The sequence below is a fragment of the Vulpes lagopus genome, chromosome 1, assembly GCF_018345385.1.
Source record: "Vulpes lagopus strain Blue_001 chromosome 1, ASM1834538v1, whole genome shotgun sequence".
In the NCBI taxonomy this organism is placed as follows: domain Eukaryota; kingdom Metazoa; phylum Chordata; class Mammalia; order Carnivora; family Canidae; genus Vulpes; species Vulpes lagopus.
The window spans coordinates 184,758,021-184,779,450 of record NC_054824.1 but is presented as its reverse complement, the minus strand read 5'-3'; the positions used below and the strand labels follow the sequence as shown (position 1 = coordinate 184,779,450).

The 21,430-nt window shown below is 48.8% G+C and overlaps 1 protein-coding gene and 1 long non-coding RNA gene across 2 annotated transcripts in view; one reads left to right on the top strand and one right to left on the bottom strand.

Annotated features, from left to right (window-relative positions):
- Positions 1-442: 442 nt before the first annotated feature.
- LOC121493313 lies at positions 443-7,105 on the top strand. The gene is made up of 3 exons (XR_005988445.1): positions 443-1,040; positions 4,621-6,331; positions 6,704-7,105. It is a non-coding gene; the product is annotated as an uncharacterized LOC121493313 (long non-coding RNA).
- A 105-nt stretch (positions 7,106-7,210) lies between these two features.
- IPO9 (importin 9) overlaps positions 7,211-21,430 on the bottom strand; it is a 54,982-nt gene continuing 40,762 nt past the window's right edge. Inside the window, exons 15-24 of the mRNA XM_041759063.1 lie at positions 15,270-15,496; positions 13,077-13,225; positions 12,435-12,563; positions 11,435-11,710; positions 11,005-11,171; positions 10,274-10,407; positions 9,496-9,618; positions 8,962-9,066; positions 8,676-8,752; positions 7,211-8,226 (exon numbers count right to left, since the gene is read on the bottom strand). Coding sequence (XP_041614997.1) covers positions 8,116-8,226; positions 8,676-8,752; positions 8,962-9,066; positions 9,496-9,618; positions 10,274-10,407; positions 11,005-11,171; positions 11,435-11,710; positions 12,435-12,563; positions 13,077-13,225; positions 15,270-15,496 — 1,498 coding nt within the window. The 3' untranslated portion in view covers positions 7,211-8,115. The remainder of the gene's footprint in view (positions 8,227-8,675; positions 8,753-8,961; positions 9,067-9,495; positions 9,619-10,273; positions 10,408-11,004; positions 11,172-11,434; positions 11,711-12,434; positions 12,564-13,076; positions 13,226-15,269; positions 15,497-21,430) is intronic.

The window sequence follows — 21,430 nt, the reverse complement described above, 5'->3', positions numbered from 1 at the left end:
GGCCCGCAGCGGCCGCCCACCTAGCTCGCAGCCCCGGGAGCCTTTAGCCGGAAAACTCTAGGAAAACGTGCGGCCCTCGGGCCAGCAGTGTTGTGCAGGGGCCGGGGCGGGAGGGCGGCCTGGGGGAGGCCGAGGCCGGGGACCTGGGCGGGGGTGGGAAGGGGCTGCGTGGGAGGATTGGGGAGCGGCTGAGGGCGGCGGGGCTCCCCGGACCTCGTCCACTCGGGGCACCCAGGAGCCTCCTCCCGGGCCCCAGTGAGGGGCAGAGGCCCAGTAATTAACCCGTGATCAGAGGAGACAACTGCCAACTCTGCCAGGAGCGGGCTCTCCCCAGGGGCCTGGAATATGACGCTGATGCTGCCGGCGGCCAACGCTGCAAATGAGTCCGCCCCGTTGCACAGAGGTTGGAAGAGAATTCTCCCCGTTTTACGCAGGTGGGGTCGAGGGTGGGCTTCTGCGACTTCAAATCCAGGCCCCTGAGTCGCCGCTTGCGTCTGTGGGGACAGGTCTCAAGTGCTGGGCGCCGGGCTTGGCACACAGAGCATGTACTCGGGAACCCTGTTGCCCAGCCCTTGCCGGGGCAGGAGACTGGGAGGGGACAACTAGAGTGGGGGAGGCCGCCGCCAGCCGGCCGGGGGTGGGGGCGGCTGGGACCAGGCCTGTGACCCAGTTTGGGCTTTGCCGGGGGCTGTGGTACCCAGGCAAGCGCTGCTGAGTCATCTCTCCCTGGGCTGAGTGACCAGCCCAGGGCTCCTCCCAACCCCCTTCTTGCTCTCCTTCAAATTGCAGCCCACGGAGCAGGGCCCGGAGCAGGGCCCGGGCTCTCCCAGGCCTTCCTGCCTTCCCAGGACAGGGCCCTGGAGCCTCCGTTGCAGGGGCTCCTGCCCCACCCAGGTGTCTGGCTCAGGGGTTCTGGGCCACTGTGAGGCAGGGGAGCTCCGTTCCTCTCCCCTCCTTGAGGGTGCAGCCTCCAGCCCTCCCCCTCCGAGCAGCCCTCCGAGCAGTCCTCCGAGCAGTCCTCCGGCACCTCCTGCAGATGGGTAATTATGCATTCCTTTCTTACCCAAGGACCCTGAGCCCTTTCCTCCTCCTGATTTAATCTCATCACACCCACTCCAGGGTGTCAGAGACACTGGACTCTTCCTTGCAACCCAGAGCTGGGGAGCCCCAGGCCCAGGAGAGTGCCAGAAACGTGGCCGAGGTCTCATGGCTTAGCTGGGGACGAAAGCCCCATCTCCTGGCCCCCACCGTCCCCAAATACACAAACACCCTTCCTGCGACCTAAGGTTTTCCCTGAAGTCTAGCTTTATTCTTTCTTTAGTGCAAACTAAAGGCGGTGACCCTGGAGTTTGTCCTGTGGGCAGGAGGGGCCCGGGGTGGGTGCGGGCCTGTGCAGAGCAGCCTCACTGCCCCCCTGGTCCTGGCAGGAAGGAGCGCTCTTCTAGCTACGCCTTTGCAGGACGCCAGGCCTCTGGTTCTTTGCGGAGGCGCGGGGCAGCCTGGGCCCCAGGGAAGGAGGGGTTAGCCGGCTGCTCTGGGTGGCATCTGGGAACAGCCTGCCCTGGGGGCAGCCGGGGCCTGGCTACGGGAGCCCAGTCCAGTCAGTGGGACAGACAGGGAGGGCCAGGTTGGCTTTAAATGGCACCTTGCTCAGACTGCACCCCTGCCAGCTGGCCAGGGTGGGGGCAGACAGTGTTATTTTGAGATCTGAGGGTAAGGAAGGAGGCCGGTTCTGTTTACGGCCCTCCCCGTGCTCCCCGCTCCCTCTCCCGGGAGGCTGCCGCCCAAGGCCGCCGCGGGTCCTTTCCACCTGGGGTCCCTGTCTTCAGCCCAGCGTCCCTGCTCACTGCACAGGTGGGAACCGCCGCCAGCGCCCGGACACAGGGCCTCGGCGGAGTGACCGGCTCTGCAGGGACCAGAGCGCGGTGAGCGCTGCCTCGGCCCTGGCCGCTCACTGATCTTGCTTTAACCCTCAGGATGCCCCCGGGATGCAGAACAAATGGAGGCACAGACAACGCGAGTGGCTTGAGTGGCTTTGCCCCCAGTCGCCCGGCAGGGCCAGGATGGAAGCCCAGGGAGGGGGGGGGCGCCGGTCCCTCTGAGCCACAGCCAGGGGCGTCCTGCCCCCCCTTCCTGGTCTGCAGCCACCCCTGGGCTGGGCCTCCTCGAGGGCCGAATCCACTGGAACCCTCCAGAATCCTCGCTCAGCTGGCCCACCCTCTCCCTCGCAGTTCAGTGGAAAAAGCATTACTCAGGGTCACACGAGTGGTCACCCACCGGCCGGCAGGCACCCGGCCGGCCGTCTCCCTCCGCCCGTGTCCCGCCTCTCCCTAGGGCGCTCGGTGGGCCAGGGATGGGGGGGGGCAGCCACGGCGGTGGGGATGGATCAGGGGAGATCTGCGATCACGGACCCGGAGCAAGGGCCCTGCCGCATCTCCTCTGTCCCCCTGACGGTGCTGGGAAATACCCGTCCCCCTTCTGGGATCACGGGGACCCGGGCGTCCCGCAAGGGAGCCCCGCAGGCCAGCCCCGGGGTCCCCGCCCGGTGCGGCGGGCACAGGCAGCGATGCTCGGAGCCCCGGGCCCAGCGGCCGGCCTCCCCAGGGACCGCGCCGCCCTTCCCGCAGGAAGGCGCCCCCCAGGGCTCCGCCAGGCCCCGCCGGGTCCCCAGGGCTCAGGCCCCGGACGCCTCTCCTCTAGGGGCTCTGCTTTCCACCCCGCAGAGGCGGCGAAGGCAAGAAAGTGCGAGGAATCTGGCTGCGTTCTTGGGAGGAGCCGGGCGTCTAGTGAGGCCAGGCCAACGGCAGGGCGCGGAGAACCTGCGCAGCTCCCAGGGCCCCGGGCGGCCGGGCTGCAGCTCCTCCTCGGAGCCGCCTCCCCAGGGCTCTCGGAGACCCCGATTTAGCAGCAGCATCTGTGAAGCTGCACTGAGTCATCCTCGCCCAGTGAGTCAGGGACAGGAGCCCAACATAGCTCCCAGCTACTGGCGGGCGGAGCGCTCCGCTCAAGTCCTCTTTAATTCTACCCACAACTGTGAGGCAGGGACCCGTTGTCCATCCTACAAGCGCCGAGACCGAGCATCCGAGGGGACGCCGCCCACCGCGGCCCCCCCATCCCCGGGAGCTGTGCTCAGGCCCCCGCAGGGCAACTGGGCACTCGAGCAAGGGCGCCCGGGCCCTCGAAGTCGGCCAGCACCCCTGCCATAGGGCCGACGGGGCTGAAAGGCCAGGAGAAGGCGCACTTTTAGGAAAATAACAGTAATGCCACTCCCTTCTCACCTACTCAGAAACAAAACCCCCAAACCCCCAAAACAAGAAGAGCCCACAAAAATAAAACAACTTCCCCAAAACAAAACAGAAGGACGCGAGGGTCTTTGCTGGATGCTAGTGTGGGCCTGCCCGGCCAGCCCGGCAGCGGAAGGGGAGGGACGCCCGAACAGTAGGATTGTCCTTAGCGGTTCCCTTTGGCTGCTTTGCTATCCGGAGCCTGAGCAAGGGTGGTGGGGTCTACCCGGAGCCCCTGCCAGCTGTCACGCTTGCGGGCCCATGCCCTGTCCACCCTCGGGCCCACGGACTCTCCCTCAGCCTTTCACCCTCCACCTCGGGTCTCCACGGGGCCCAGGCTCTCAGCTCTCACCTGCACCCCTGCCGGCATGTTAGCACAGACACCACCACTGCTTCCCAAAACACAGATCCGATCAGGCCACTTCCCTGCCTCAACCGCTTGAGCGGTCACCGATTCCCTGAAGAGGGGTTAGGGGCCCGCAGGATCCCGCACCACCTGCCCCCTTGTCCTCCCAGCTTCCTTCTAGCCAAGAGCCCCGTGAACCATAAATCCCAAGACCTTTAACCTGAATACACGCTGTGAAAGTGCGATCCTATTCCACGATGGCCTTTTCTTAAAGATTCTTTGCTCGGGGGTGCCCTACCCCACCCTCGTCCGCCTGGCCAATGCACTGGGGAGGCGAGACAGAAAACTGGCAAAGTGCAACCTCCTTGGGTCAGAATCACACACTTGGCCATGTGACTTTTGGCAGGTAACATTTAATAACGCTGCGCCTCGGTTCCGCCAGTCTGCAGGTGGGTAAACAGGAGTACGTACTTGGTAGTTCTTAGGCGGTCCGCCGGGATCATCCAAGTGCCGCTTCCGAACAGCCACTGGCATTTGGGGCTTGTGAAACCTCAACGGTTGTTGGCCACCTTGTGAGTGCCCAGTCCCAGGGTCACCTTCTCCATGCGACCCCGCCTGCCTTCCTCTCCGTTACGGTTGACCATTCCTCTCTGGGTAGTGGGGATGGGCCCCGGTACTTCTCTCATGGCACCTCCCACATCCGTTGCCTTACTTCTGACCCGACTAGACTAGCTTCTAGCCCTGGCCTTGCGTGTCAAGGAGGTGTAGTATTTGCGGAACAGAACACCCAGTAGCCAGAAACTGGCCTTGAGTTTGTTGTCTACTCGTTGGCCACGGTCTGCCCGGCTGGGGGGAGTAGCGTGTCCCTCACTGGACAACCCTTTCTTCTTCCAAAGCGGTGTCCGGTTTTCCCTGAGTCTTCTCAGCTCCTTTACGCCTCTCTCCGCTTGGCACAGCTCTGGTCCTCCAGTCCCTGTTTTCCTCTTGCAGATGGCGCGCCGTCTGTCGGGGAGCACCACGATGGGACGGAGCACTCTAGGATTGCCGACAGACACGGGGGACTGAACCGATCTTACACAATCTGTGTCCGCCACCCCAGCCAGGACTGCGCTGGAGCTGACGGAGGACACGTTAACGGCTCCTGACATCATGGGCGCTTATTACGCGCACACAGAATTGTGACGGGAGCAGCCTACTCTAACCCCTAACTTTCTTCTACTCATCAATCCGAGTTCTCCAACAACCTTCCCTTTAACTTCTGCCTATAGACGTGTCTGTTTGAATCCTAACTTGTCATCACTCCGAGAGGTTCCCCTTGTCTAAAAATCTGACTGGCAGGGGCACCTGCATGGCTCAGCTGCATAAGCATCTGGTTTTTGATTTCTGCTCAGGTCATGATCTCAAGGTTGAGATGGAGCCCCACGGAGCCTGCTTGGGATTCTCTCCCATCTTCCCATCTAAAAAAAAATGTGATCGGCATCTCTCCTATCTAGTCCTGTTTCTTTTATAAATGGCCTCAGATCCTTTTGGAATGGGTAAGGCATGAAACCCCCCATCTGTCATTCATATCAAAGGAGGGGACAAGGACAGTGCCCTGGGGCACAGTGCAAACCATTCCACAATAAGCCACTTTGTAGTCTGAGGGTTGGTGGCCAGTAACCAACTTCTCTATTTCCCGGATGCTTTGATTTTACCGTGTCCAGATTTTATCTGTCACCAGGATCGGCCTGCAAGTCTAGTTTGGCAGCACTTGCTCCGAGTTCATGGCGACGCCTACGGAACCCCAGCGAGGACAGCATCCCTATTTATGGGCCGGGGCCGTGTCCGCTTGTGGTCCCTGGTCAGTGTCACAGGTCGGGCAGGGACTTGCAACAACCGCTTCCTTCCGGGCTTGGACTTCCGCCTTCTCCATCTTCTGGTTGATTCTTCCCATCTCCCTTCAGTTCCTTCCACCAGGAGCTCAACCGCGGCTGGAGAGGTGCCCGGCGTCCTACTGTGCGCACGCTCAGGAGACCTGGACGATCTTAGAGCCGCCAGCGCGCCCTCATCCCCCACTGATCTTGAACTTCGGCTCCTAACCGGTTGGCCCTGGCCTTTTCAGGCCCTTTTCAGGCCCAAGCTAGTTCTTTGGCCAAAAGAACAAGAGGCAAAACAGGAGCTGGAGTTCAACTTTTCGTCAGGAGTACTGGCTTCCAGCAGATCTTTCCTGTCCCTGCTGACGCTGGGCGCCGTCTGAAGGCTCCTCCTCACTGACAGAAGGGGGCATCACCCGCTGTGCACCTGCTCAACCTGCTCCGTGGGTGATGGGAAAACGCTGTGGGAGCACAGGAAGTGCTTACACGCCAAGGGGTCCAAGACCCTCTGCTCTCATCCACAACAGTGTGTCTGCTGGGCAGGGGTGGCCCCGGGGGATACCCAGACCCTTGCCTTCAGGACTCAAGTTTTCCAGTACTCCCCAAAAATCAGCAAGAGAGGACACTTGTCAAGAACCATTTTTGGCACCAGATACAGACTCTCTTCCACTCAGCAGGCCCAGAAGGGGCCCCCATCATCCTCAGTGTGGGAGCTCCAAGCCTTCCCAAACTCAGCAGTTTGACGCCACGGGCGCGAGACCATCTGTTGTGCCACAGTCCGGGTTGATTTGGCCTCGTGGAACCTTCAGCACTGGAACCAATGGCACTGCATGGAGATCAACGGTAGGGTGAGTTTCTAAGGCTGATTGGTTTTCTCGAGCACCAATGGGCCAGACCTCCTGTCACTCCCCCAGCGTGAGGGACTCTCCCAACTCAAGGGGAGAAGCAACAGGAGCAGTTACTAGTCTCAGAACCTGGCTGGCAGCAGGCCATGCTCTGCACGCGCTCTCAGGCTTTTCAAGGACAGGACCGTTAACAGACACTCTGCCCAACTCAGATGTGGGGACTGCACACCAGGGACACCTAGTGGCACGAAACCACTATTAGCTACAAAACCCTGAAGCTTCCCTAACAGTCCTGTACAGGAAATGCCCTACGAGTGTGGTCTTTTCCTCAAGAACAGGCTTAAATTCATTTGATCGTCTGCTTCTTGTTTGCAGGAACGTCAACGTCTAGAAATCTGTAGCTGCTAAATCTGGGCACCAGGTATGGGCACTGCCAAAACGGGAGTGCTGGGCTTTGTCTTCCTCCCTTTGATTTGTTATCCTCATTCACTTTGTGAACATACAACAGACTGAAATTCCCAATTAAGGGACCTCCCTTAAAAATACTTGATTGGGGCACCTGGGTGGTTCAGTGGTTTGAGTGTCTGCCTTTGGCTCAGGTACTGGGATCGAGTCCTGTGGCAGGCTCCCCACAGGGAGCCTGCTTCTCCCTCTGCCTCTCTCTGTGTGTCTCTCATGAATAAATAAATAAAATCTTAAAAAAAAAAAATCTTGATTGGACAATACCAGTTCTCTAAGAGTCATTTTGCTCGAGCTAGGTTACCCAGGACGCACTAGGGTGTCTACATGGCTCCGCCTAATCTTCTTTTCCTTACTTTTATTTTCCTTCTAAAAGGAACAGAAGGCAGATGTGCTGGGACACCTTATACCATGCGGACTAAATTCGTTTGTAAAGATTACTTTACTCTCCTAGAAAAATACACATTGCAAATTTGAGGGCTACAACTTAACCACTTTAGAGGATTCCTGAGGGAGAGGGGGTAACCTTTGAATATCAGACTGTGTGGTGATGTGTGGGAGAGGAATATTAAATATAGTTGGGTCAGGAGAACTTTAAAAAATGTTTTTCCCATTTTTTTTTTTTCCCTAAAAAAGGAAAAACAAATTGCCATCTGTCTGGCTTGTTTTGTGTGTGTGCATGTATACGCAGGAATAGCTTGGGGGGGAGGTGCTGAATCATGCAATGAGGCAAAACCAAGATGACGTCCTTTGACAGGGGAGCCTTAGTGTTGTAGGAGGGAGACAAGGAGAGGTCACTGGAGAGGGCTCAGAAGGTAGCTGCTCCCCTCGTTCCTATGGAGAACCCAGAGCATCTGTGGTGGAGGGCAGAAAGCACAATCATCTCTCAAGGGTATTCCTATCTGAACACCTCAGATGTCCTATGGAAGCAAACAGGTCTGTTTTAGAATATAAATGGTCATGACTTCCTGTGCTTCTGAGGTGGGGCAAAATAATCCATGAACACATAATCCTTCTGGGCAATATGTTTCGGGAGCGGCCAGCAGAGGACTCTAGGAACAGAAGTGGGGGACAGTTGGGGAGAAAAAGGTCCTAGAGATGGAGTATCTTCAGGGGGACTTTGAGAAATGTCCTTTGTTCCAGTATTCCTAAGTGACAGCACTGGTGAGCTCAGTCTGAATTGTCAGTGTCACTCTGCAAAGGCCAAGGGCCGAGTCAGGAGGCCACTCTAGGTTGAAAAGAAAGTACATGTCGAGGCCAGTTAAGGGCTGCAAAATGGTTTGTGGCTGAGCCAGGAGGAGCAAATGTGGAAAGTCTCCATTTTTTTTTTAGATGCCAATGGTCTGCAGAACCCGCCTCTCGTTGTCATTAAGGTGGCCTGAGAACATTATGTAGCAGGGCTGTTGAGCGAACTGGCAGAGGAAGTCCGTGAGATATGCCTGGAGGGAAGAAAGAGTGGCATTACTGAGGGTTCCCAGGCTCACCATCCACAGTGGGGCAAGCACAAGTGGTACAGGAAGCAGTGGCTCTGAGACAAATGCCAACACCCCGAGGGATGGCTTTCTACATTCTTGGATCTCGTTTAGGTTCAACCCAGGGACTCAATTCTGTAAGGAAATGAAATTTTCCCAACAGATCTCCTATTCTACCGGAGAACCTTCACAAGATAGCTGGGGTTGCAAGAAACTGGACTGCCATACTGGCAGGAATAAAATGCTAAGGTGCAAAGTCCCAGCCCACCCAGAGTCCTTGACTATTCGGCAGGACAGGAACTCTCTGCCCTGAAGCTCTCAGGACAAACTACGAATGGGTGTGAGACCATATTCCTGTTTCAGTGGCTTGAGGCATTGTCACTTGCAAGACATCTATCTTCTCTGGACATTCTCACCTGCAGATCAATCTGATAGAGAGGATCCTTCAGGGCATCAGGGTCATCTTCCTCATCGTCCTCGTAGTAATCCTCCTCTGTTAGACACAGCCACCACAGAGAGGGGTCAGGGCAGAAGCTCGAGCCCCAAGCGGGAAGGCATCACACGGCTAGGGTAGATGGGCTAAAGAAGCCCAAGGTACATCCCTTGTAGGCCCACCTCCCCCCTTCCTTTGGCACCCTGCCTCTTGGGACCAGTGCACAGAAAAGGTACACAGCATGGCTGCCCTCTTCTCAAATGGCTTACCATATTTACTTGTAGCAAGAATGTCAGATAAGAGTTGGCCAGCTAAACCATCCTCTTCCTCCTCTTCATCTTCCTCCTGGTCCTCCCACATATCATTGGAGTCATCTACACAGAGATGAAAAGCAGCTGGAGCATGCTCACACATTGTCCCTTCCCAAATGCAAACAAGCCAGAACGGAAAGGTCCCATGGGTTTCCGTAATGTGGCCCTACGGTCAAGCCCTCACAATAAGTTTAAATGGAAGAACCGAGGGTGTTCAGGTGGCTAGATAAAAGGTTGAGAAACTCCTAAGAAAAACCATACAGGAAGGGCTAACTAGCCTGCTTCCTGGCTGCCGCCCACCCCAGCCTCTGAAGAGATTTCACAAGGCAGACCTGAAGAGGTCTTCCCGTGCATAGCAGTGCTAGCCACATGACAGGCATGATACAAACATTTAAAAAAACCCCAGTAATTCAATAAACCAAATTGATGATTTGAACATTTGTAACTTGATCTGCCGGGCTAACAGTCTGCTGGGAGTAAGAGCCAGTGCACCTTGATTCCACTCTGCAGGAGTGGCCTGGCGCGCGGCGTTGGCCTCCATGACATTGGAGAGCTCATTGATGATCAGCTTCAGGATCTTGACCAGCAAAGGAATGTTTGTCCAGCGCTCAGGGTCTGGAAAGGAAAGGAAAGGCTTCTAGGAAGACTGTCACTGTGCTAACTTCTGGCACTGCTCACCGGACACAGTTTACCAGCCCTCAGGCTTTCCACCATCCCAGACTATATCCAGCTGCCACACAACAATTTAAAGTTAAATAACTCCATTCTGCTTGGTCTAAGAGTTCAGAAGTTAGGACAGATAAGAGAGTTCAGGAATTAAAGGAGACAGAAAATGGTTTTTGCTGGTAATAAAGCTTGGACACCAAGTAACTGTAGAGAGTGCAATACTCCAGTGCCCATGACTTGCAGTTTGAGAAACAGCAGAGGTGATTATAAACCTACGGCTGAATAGGGCAGCTTCGCACCTGCTGCCTACAAATCACTAAAATCATAGGCCAAAAGCAATCGATAACAAAGACATGCTGAAATGGGTATCAGAGCCCCCGAATGAAGCTGGAAGCTGAGGTACCTAAGATTGTTTTTGCCAATTTCCAGCAAGAGGAAGGAGCCGTATGTTCTGATCCCTTGTTTACCTACAGTTTTGTTTCTTTTTATCAAACCCATCACTAACAATTATGTTTAAAAAGAAAACTAGATTACAGTACATCCCTGCCTTCCACCCCACTTTAGCCCCTAGGGAGGGGACTGGAGGGGCAGCAGCATCACCCACTTTTGGCTGACTTAGAGCGGGTGCGGATGCCCTCATCCATGCTGTAGATCTCCTCTCCCTTCACGCGGATATCCTGTAGCCGTTTGTCATCTGCATTGATGCCATGCTGGAGCAGTTTACACAGTGCCACAGAGCTGGCAAGGAAGAGCCAAAAAGGGTCAATCAGCAACCCATCTAGAGTTCATTCCAAGGAGATAAGCAATTAAGTCCTAAGACTCTTGATTGGTGAAAATTCTGTTCACAACTAATTATAAGAGATAAGAGAGTTCAGCTGAAAATGAGATTTAGTGTTCACGAAGATGGCCTAATGAGAACTTTTGAACTTCTTAAACAAAGCTGGGGGGGGCAAGGATCACAATGGCTGGCCACCTGGAAAGTGCAATGCGGTGATGAGAACCAGTGGGAGGCAAGTCTAAGATAGAAAGTTAGCAAGCCAGGGTTAGAAGGCTTGGGTTTATAAAGGAGAATAAGCCACTAGCAGTGCTTGGCTTGAAGTCTGGCAGAGGAGGATCTCTAGGCAGCAGAGAGGAAAAACAAGCACGGTCTACCTGTGACTATGTTTTGGAAATTCGAGATGGCAGCTACTCAAAGACACCGACTAACAATAAAGATACAGAGGGAAAGGGAATACAAGGGGCAGTTTGACATGTCGAGCAAAAATCAATGAAGCAAGTCAGAGAAGGAAGAAATGCAAGGAGAGGCGGATGCCCACAACAGAAAGACGGCCCTACCTGACTTTGCCTTCATACTGTCCATAGAACAGATGCTGTCGGCTCGTCCATTCAGCCATTACAAACTCCAGGGCGGGTTTGCCAGTAGGTCCCGGGAGGCTGCACAGGAACTCCAAGAGGGGTTCCAGCTGAGTGTGCACCAGATGGGCGAACACCATGATCAGAGACTAGGAGGCAACAAGAAGGACATCTGCTTCAGAGAAACCAATGTCAGAGACTTGGAGATGAGAGGGAATGGGGCCAGCCAGGCAAGAACTAGAGGACACGGAGACTTCCCTGTCAGTATTTCTTGGGCCAGAACACACAGGTGTTACTTAACCGTTCTCTAAGGACAGTAGGACAGTAAAAACACCTCGGGACCTGTATACTGATTTCCATCTCTACCACCTGGAGGTTGGTTGGGAAAGCCCAACTCCCACTGTCCTCTTACCTGCATGACACTGAGCGTCTCTGCCTGCTGCATCTTACTGAGGATGGCACGAAGAATCTGGTCCAGATTTTCCCCTAGCTCCCGCCCTGCCTTGGAGATGAGGGTGGAGACAAGGCGACCCACAAAGGCCGCAGTGAACTCTGAGGTACGGGGGTCCAGGAGTTGGCTCACCACTTGCATCACGTACCACAGCCCATTGTGGCCCTGCTCGTCGTGCCACTGGGCCACCTGCTCCAGCGTCACTGACACGTAAGCTCGCAAGCACTCTCCACCATTCTGGGGAGACAAAGGTGGCAAACAAGATTAGCAACAGTGGGAACAGATGTCAGGAGGCCCTCAGTCTGTACAGGCAAATGTTATTCTTAGAGGCTTATGCCTCATAAGAGTGATGAGCCTATAGGGTTTGTGGTGGGTATATACTGTTGGAGTCAGTTTACTGTTACAGATAGAGCCAAGCACTTCTCAATCCTTGCTTCACCTAATCAACTATCTCAAAAATGGTTATTTCTGATCACAAGGGATATTGGCGAAGTAAACGAAGTTTTAACCATAAAGATCTACCTCCAGTACTAGAAAAACATGTTTAAGATGCAAGCAGTGATTACAGATACCAAAGCTCTATATGGGAATAAACAAGACCTATATGAATCAGTGTCTGCCTAGAGATTTCCAAAGGCTTATCATCTTGCTGATAAGGCAAGGTCAGAAAAGACTTGCTTTAGAATTTCAAGTCTACAGGTCTGTAATCTCATCCACATTAGCAATGCCCAGATACAGATGGGAAGCGTGCCTGGCATCCATCCCTTTTAAGATTACAACATATCCCAAAGCAGAGAATGCTTGGCTTCTGCAGTCTGGACCCTTCCTGGGTTCCTTAGTTAAATACAGATTTGAGAGACCTGGATCTCAAAAGCATGGGACTGTGTTCGCTCTCTCAGGCCACTGCAAGCCCATGGCTGGGGAGCTATCTTCCCTTTTCTAATCACCACGGCTCAGGTACCTGCATGGTGGCGTTGTCGTCTGTGTGAAGGGTGCACTGTGCCACAGCAGGGAAAGCCTGGCAGATGAGTAGCTGGGAAAGGGGAGGCTTTGTATTCCGGACTACTGTGGTCAGGATATCAATGGCCGTCTGAAGGAGAGAAGAGAAAAAGAAAGAATCAGAACCGCCTCATGGGTAGGGGTTGGAGGTGTCCAACAACCAAGATCCTTATTGAGTGGATACAACACAGCAGCCAAAAGAAAGCTTGTTAATCTTCAATAATAAAAGTTTCTGAAGGAAAGGAATAATTAGATGGTAGATAGTGCTCTCAGCCTCCTGATAGCTCACTGCTTGCTTAGATAGGAGGGTGGGCGGTAAATGGCAGTGGAGTGGACAGAGAGTCGGGTGACATACTCAGTGGCACCGTGTTAGCACTTGTTTAATTCACTGAGGGCAACTCGGGAACAAGAAGAACCATTTTCTTAAAGCCTCAAGAATCACCTACTGTCCTCTGGGCAAAGTAGCCCAGGAAAATCACCCTCTGAATCTCTAAGGCCACTGGCTTCCGGTCAGCGAGGTGGGATCCACAGGGGACATTTGCAGAGCGTGTGCACGCTCTTTTTCTTACACCTACACCCACTCCAGTGCCCTGTAACCACTTACCGCACACAGTCCTGCAGGGATCTTGTCTGCCGGGGCCTGCATTATGCTCACTAGAGTGGGAATCAGCCTCATCTGCATCGGGCCCTGACAGGCTTCAATCTGGGACAGCTCCTTGAAGATATCCTGAGCCAGCGAGGCGACGACAGGATCTGAAGTGGAGAAGGCAACACAGAACCCCTCACCCAATGGTCTGCATGTGCTTCTGGCTTCATGAGGCCTATTGTTTGGCCCTAACCTAAGTTAACAACTTTTGCTTACACATCACATACCTGGGACCTAGTGAGGCCGTATGAATAACCTGAAAGAATAGGAGAGATGCTAAATCTCCAAGAGCCAGAGTATGTGTGGTTTCATTAAGCCAGAAACCGGTAACAGGGACTCCTAAAATGAAATTTGGCTCCTTTTCTGGGGCAAATCGTTTAATGATTTTATTGTGAAACCTGGATTATAAAATCAAAGGCTTAAGGAAAAAAATTTAACATTATAAAAGAACATTGTAAAAGAAGACATGAAAGTTTCCAAGACTGCCAAAACACTGACTGCCAGGTTCTCCCATGTTGGAGAGGAATCGTATACATCTCCCAGGGGGTAGTCATGACAGAAAAAAGAACGCCCAAAGCATTTCCAAGGCAAAAGGTAAAACCCTCAAAAAAGCAGAGCCCTAGGAAGAAATGAAACTTTAGCTTGACCTACTTTACTTTTTAAAGAACAACTCCTATATCTAGCAGGAAAAAATAGAAAGTGTGCAGTGTACTAAGATACATGTTAAAAGACTACTGTAGCACTGCTTTGAAAAAAAAAATTGTGAACAACCTAGATGTGCATTAACAGAATGGACAAATTATGACACAGCCATCTTATGGAGTATTGTCTGATGGTTCAAAAGAATGAGAGAGGGACGCCTGGGTGGCTCAGAGGTTGAGCATCTGGCTTTGGGTCAGGTCCTGATCCTGGGTCCGGAGGAATCCAGTCCCGCATCAGGCTCCCTGCATGGAGCCTGCTTCTCCCTCTGCCTGTGTTTCTGCCTCTCTTTCTCTCTCTGTATCTCTCATGAATAAATAAAATCTTTAAAAAAAAAATTAAAAGAATGAGAGATCTCTAAGAGTGCAATGTGGAAATCTCTGCAGGACACATTTTAAGTGAAAGAGCAAATCAAATAAAATGTTTACTATGATATATTATGTAACTCCTATCTCTATATATCCTTTATTTTAATACTGGTGCTCCCTCTACAAAGAGAAATATTTCCTCTGGTAATAAAGCAGTACACAAGTAAAGTGTGTGTTAATAATACACACTCCCCACTGGAAAGCTTAAAATGTAGGAGAGTATTCAAGGAAAGAAAACACCTGGAATTGTACCACCTAGAGGCATCTACCCTGAACATTTTTTTTTTTTTAAGATTTTATTTATTTATTTATTCGTGAGCAATCCAGAGAGAGAGGCAGAGGGAGAAGCAGGCTCCCTGCAGGATCCCCGGGATCATGACCTGGGCTGAAGGTGGCGCTAAACCGCTGGGCCACCCGGGCTTGCCCATCCTTTTGATACATTTTTTCTTTATACATATCCATAAATTTATCCTTGTCTAAAATCCAGAATTTGGGATTATATTCTATGCAGTTTGGTAAACCATCTATTCTCTTATTATAATGTGAGCACTTTCCCATGGCTTTAACTATTCCTTTGAAGTTTGATTTTTGCAGGCTGCATGGTATTCCACTTTATGAATATAATAAACGTACTTAATCTTTATTACTTCTAAAGTTTTGCTACTACAAAGGCCATGTGATAAACCCCACTGTTCATAACCCTCCACGTACGCCATCCAGGTCTAATTCTTTAGTACCTCACTTTCTATGTTATAGCTGCAGGTCTCTTCTTTTAGGAAGATTTTGATGTCGTCGCTCAATTTCCTACTTGATTGTTAAAGTTCTGAAGTGCACCTCTTGCCTGTTAACCCTTTACTCATCGTCTTTTTTCCCCAGTTCTGACTGCAGGTGAGAGTGACAGGAATAGGTACTCTACTTTTTCACGCTCCTGAATACCAGCATGGCTCTCCTCTTTGCTGAGTGAAAGCCATTCTTTGCTTATGATGCTTAAGACCGTGAGACCCAGGGGAAGGTTTCACGTAAACTCCCCAGCCACAACCTTCCCTCTGGGGCCCCTCGTCAACACGCAGTCCTGGTGGCATACCGTTACTGTACTTCAGGAAAATGGCGATGGTGAAGGGGCAAATTTTGCTCTCCATACTTGCTGTGAACTCTGGGTCTACTGTACAGACGATGCACAGGGTCTCCATCACCAGGTTGAGGACCTCTGAGCTGAACTGGGCCGCTAGGTGAATTAAGCCATCCAGGATGCTGGGGAGGAAGGGCTGAAGCACGTGGGTACTCTCCGAGACTTTCAGTTGGTCACAATAACTAGAGACAGAGAGAGAAGCATGAACTACTCACAGGTGGACGCCTCAAGTCCTAGTTTTTCCAGTTGGCGTCATAGGTTACAGCATTTATATGTGTAGCTTTATGAAGCTACTCACAGAGTTAGTTTTTACATCTTTCTGTGATGTGGTCTGTAAACATCAGCACCACCACCTCTATGCTTATTTCTGCTATTTCCTTTAAATTTTCACCTCTCTCCCACTGTCATATCATGATATTCACATTAAGATGTTAATTAAATGCTTTATAATTCTTCAGGTCACTGCTTTAATCATATCCTTCAGAATTTACTATATATTCCTTAAAAAAAAAAAAAAGGTTTGGGCAGCCCCTGTGGCGCAGCGGTTTGGCGCCGCCTGCAGCCTGGGGTGTGATCCCGGAGACCTGTGATCGAGTCCCATGTCAGGCTCCCTGCGTGGAGCCTGCTTCTCCCTCTGTCTGTGTCTCTGCCTCTTTCTCTCTGTGTCTATGAATAAATAAATAAAATCTTTTAAAAAAAAAAAAGGTTTTATGTATTTATTTGACAGAGAGAGGGGGAGGGAGCACAAGAAGGGGGAGCAGCAGGCAGAGGGAGAGGGAGCAGCAGGCTCCCTGCTGAGCAAGGAGCCCATACACGGGCATGAACCCTGGGATCAGGGCATGAACCCTGGGATCATGACATGAGCTGAAGGCAGATGCTTACCTGACTGAGCCCCCCAGATGCCCCAGACTTTCTGTTTCTTGGTGCGTAACACCTCCATCTTTAATTTGACCTTGCTCTAACTTTTCCTTAAGGGCTAATCTGTCACCTGGCCTTGGTCAGCTCTCAACTCTGGAGGCTAGGTTTAAATCCATCTCTCTAGCTCAATTATGCTCTCTCTACCTCCTCCTTTCTGCTTCTCCACTCTAAAGATTTATAGTTACTCTGCCCTCCCGATGGACTTGAGACTATCCAGTCTGGTGGATCATGGAGATCGCATCATCTGCTTAGGTCATACGGGATCTTGTATGCTAAGGAAGGTTAGACTTTATTTTGGAAGTCAGTGTTTCTTAAACTATTTTACAAGCTATTCCTAATACCTTCTTCGCCCTCCCCGAGAGTCTTCAAGCAAAACTGAAACTCCAGGAGGATGCTACAGATTTGTCCCACAGCTTCCCGGATCACCTAGCACAGGACAACTTTCTTCTGGGTACCTGTATCTCAGTTTGAAGAGCACAACTGGAGCTGCGAGAATTTCATCATAGGAGCAAAAATATCAGGTTTTTATTTTATTTTTAAGGATTTTATTTGATTCATGAGAGACACAGAGAGAGAGGCAGAGACACAGGCAGAGGGAGGAGAAGCAGGCACCATGCAGGAGCCTGATGTGGGACTCGATCCCGGAACTCCAGGATCACGTCCTGAGCTGAAGGCAGATAGATGCTCAACCGCTGAGCCACCTGGACATCCCATCAGGTTTCTACTTTAGAAAGAACAGACAGCTAAAATACTACCGATTGCAGTAGTGGAGGCTGGAGGCAGAGACATCAATTAGGAAGCTATGGCAGCAATTCAGGCACAAGCAGTTGAGAATACAAGCTAGGCTAGTAGCAGTAGGAGAGAAGAGACGAAAGGCCGAGGAACCAAGATCTAAAAGGCAGAGATCTGGGATCTCCACTTTTACTGAAACAGGGGATACAAATTCCCAAGTATAAGATCTAAAGGTACTGGTTTCTTTCTTTTTTTGGTACCGATTTCCTCTACTGAAACAGAATATAGTAGGGCAGTCTTGGAGTCAACAGTAAGCTCAGGAGTGGATGTGTTTATTTTCAGATACTTAGAAGATATAGGCACCTTGGTATTGGTAAGTAGCAGATAGATCAATTTAGAGCTCTGGAGAAAGGCTGGTGTAACCATTATTTGAGAAATGTGACACAAGTAAAAGTATTTGTTGATCGGTATCTCATTTCAGAAATGATTTCAGGCAGTTTGCAATGATACAAAGTATGACATCGAAGAACACATTAAAACCAGGGCAAAAGAAAATCAAAGGCAGTGTGACGACCATTAAAAGGTTGCTAATGACATTAGAAAGAACAGTTTCAGTGATATGATAAGAACATAAGCCAGATTGTAACTGTCTGGGAAACGATCGACTGGAGAAACCTGGCTGTGAAGAAAATAACAGATCCACAGATGTGGGTCAAGGGATCCAGCCTTTGATACGTTATATAAAATTTTATAAACATGTATGAGTGTCCATTTCTCTGATGTGCAAAGCTTTAGCTACCTTTCCAGAGATCTGCTTCACCTTTCAAGCAAATTACTGCCCATGTTGCCGGAGACTCAGACATTCTTAAGTTTTCCCCACATTTTTTTTTCTGATTATAAAAGTAATATAAACTTATAAACTAATTTTTAACTTAATTTTTTTAGACTTATTGAGGTATAATTACAGATAACACTGTAAGATATTTAAAGTATACATTGTGGTGATCTGATATATATATATAATACTGTGAAAGGCTCCCCCTACAATCTAGTTTGTTAACATATCCAAAATGTCATATATTTATTTTTGTGAGAAAATTTAGGTTCTATTCTCTTAGCAAATTTCAGTTATATATAATCAAGTGTTATCAATCATAATCATTTTATATTAGATCCTCCAATCTATAATAAATCCTCTGGAGGATTTATTGTTGTAAATAAAATCTTTAACCTTTCATCTTACAGAGTGTACTCTTTTGTTAACCTCTCCCTATATCCCCACCCTCCAGCAACTTTTTTTTTTTTTTTTTTAAGATTTGAGAGACTGAGAGAGAGAAATGTGAGAGCAAACGTGCATGAGCAGAGGGGGAGGGACATGTAGAAACCATGCTAAACCTGGAGTCCAACATCGGGCTCAATCCCAAGACCCTAGGATCATGACTCAAGCTGAAATCAAGAGTCAGATACTCTGAACTGAGCCACCCAGGTGCCCCAATGTTCTCTTTTTTAATGAATTGATTTTTAATTTTAGGTTCTGGATGTAAGTGATACAATGCAGTATTTGTCTTTCTCTGTATGGTTTATTTCACTTAGCATTATGCCTTCAAGATCCATGCGGGTTGTTGCAAACAGCAGGATTTCCTTCTTTCTCACAGCTGAATTATATTCCATTGCATATGTGTACCACATCTCTATCCCTTCATCGGCTGACACCCACTTAGGTTCCCATATGTTGGTTATCATAAACAACAAGCAGTGAACATGGGAGTGCTCGCTCTTCTAGATCCTGTTTTCATGACCTTTGGATATTTCCCCAAAAGTGGGACTGTCAGATGAAATGGTAGTTCTATTTAAATTGTTTGAGGAGGCTCCATACTGTTTTACTTTCCCATCAATATACATTTACAGCACCAACAGTGCACAAGGGTTCCTTTTTCTCTGTCCTCATCAATACTTGTTATCTTGTCTCTTTTGGATAACAGCCATTCTAACATGTGTGAGGTGTTATCTCACTGTGGTTTTGATATGTATTTCCCTGATAATTAGAGATGCTGAACACCTTTTCATTTACCTGTTGGCCACATAGGTTTTCTTTGGAAAAGTGTATATTCAGTTCCTCTACCATTTTTTAACTGGATTGTTTTGCCACTGAGATTTTTTCATATATATATATATATATATATATATATATATATATATATATATATTTAGAATATTAATCCACTATCAGATAAATGATTTACAAATATTTTCTCCCATTCTGTACGTTGCCTTTTCATTTTGTTGATGGTTTCCTTTACTGTGCAAAAGCTTTTCAGCTTGATGTAGTCCCACTTACTTATTTTTGCTTTTGTTGCCTTTGTTCTTGGTGTCAAACTCAAAAGAATCACTGCCAAAAAACAGTACCAAGGATCTTAACTTCTATGTTTTTTCTAGGAGTTTCATGATTTTAGGTTTTGTGTTCAATTTTTTTTTTGATCTATTCTGATTTGATTTTGGTGTAAGATAGGAGTCCAGTTTCATTCTTTTGCATATGGCTGACCAGTTTTCCCAACACCATTCCTTCAAGAAACTATTCTCTTCCCATTGTATACTTTTGGCTCCTTTGTTATAAATTGACCATATATGTGTGCATTTATTCTTGGCTCTGCATTCGGTCCCACTGATCTATGTATCTGTTTTATGTCAACACCACACTGCTTTGATAACTATAGTTTTGTAATACAATTTGAAATCAGGGAGTGTGAGGCCTCCAGTTTTGTTCTTCTTTCCCAAGATTGCTCTGACCATTTAGGGTCTTTTGTGATTCCATACAAATTTTAAGACTGTTTTAGCTCTGTGAAAAATGCCACTATGAGTTTTAATAGGATCGTACCAAATCTGTAGGTTGTTTTCAGGAGTGTGAAAATTTTAATAATATCAATTCTTCTAATGCATGAACATGGAATTATCTTTCCACCTTATTTGTGTTTTCTTCAATGTCTCAGAAACAGACATTTCTTCAGTGTCTTCTAGTTTTCAGTATACAGACCTTTTTTTTAAAGATTTTATTTACTGGAGAGAGAGAGAGAGAAAGAGAGAAAGAGAATGCGCGCGCATGCGTGAGAATGCACAAATGAGTGGGGGGAAGGGCTAGGGGAGAGAGATAAAAAGACTCCCGATGGGACTCAGTCCCAGGACCCTGAGATCATCATCCAAGACAAAGTCAGATGCTTAACTGACGAAGCCACTCAGGTGCCTCTTCAGTGTACACATCTTCTATCTACCTGGTTAAATTTATGCTTGTTATTGTTTTTGATGTAATCATAAGCAGCACTGTTTTAAAATTTTCTGAAAGTTCATTATTAGAAATGCAATTGATTTTTGTGTATTTTGTATCCTGTAAGTTTACTGAATTCATTTATTAGTTCTAATAGCTCCTTGATAGAGTTTTTAGGGTTTTCTATATATAATACCACATCAACTACAAACAGAGACAATTCTATGTCTTCCTTTCCAATTTGGATGCCTTTTTTTCCCCAACTGCTTTAGCTAAAACTTCCATTACCAGGTTAAATAGAAATGGTGAGAGTGGACATCCTTGTCTTACCCTTGGTCTTAAAGGAAAAACTTCCAGGGTTTCCCTGTTGAGTATGGGGTTAGCTGTAGGTTTGTCATAGTTGGTCTTTATTGTGTTAAGGTGTATTCCTACTATACCCACTATGTTGAGAGTTTTTATCATGAATGGATACTGAATTTTGTCAAACGATTTTTTTCTAAATCTCCTGAGATAATCATGATTTTGATTTTTTATTCTATTCAGTGATAAATCACATTTATTGGTTTATATATGTTGAACCATCCTTGTTTCTCAGGGATAAATCCCACTTGATCATAATTGTGATCCTTTTAATGTACCATTGATTTTGGTTTCCTCATATTTTGTTGAGGATTTCTGCATCTATATTTATCAGGGATGTTGGCCTGTAGTTCTTTTTTCTTATGCTATCTTTGTCTGGTTTTGGTATCAGGGTAATCCTGGTTTCATAAAATGAGTTTGGAAGTGCTCCCTCCTCTTCAGTTTCTTTGGAAAAGTCTGAGCAAGGATTGGTATTAATTCTTTAAATGTTTGGTAGAGTTCACCTGTGAAATCATCTGGTCCTGGGCTTTTCTTTTATGGGAGGTTTTTGGTTACTGATCTAATATCCTTACTTGTTAATGGTCTTTCTTCATGATTCGAATAGCCTTGGTAAGCTGTATGTTTCTAGGAATTTCTCCATTTCTTCTAGGTTATCCAATTTGTTGGCATATAACTGTTTATAGTAGTCTCTTATGGTCCTTTGCATTTCTGTGGTATCAGTTATAATGTCTCTTCTTTCATTTCTGATTTTTTTTTTAAGATTTATTTATTTATTTATTCATGAGAAACACACAGAGAGAGAGAGAAAGAGAGGCAGAGACACAGGCAGAGGGAGAAGCAGGCTCCA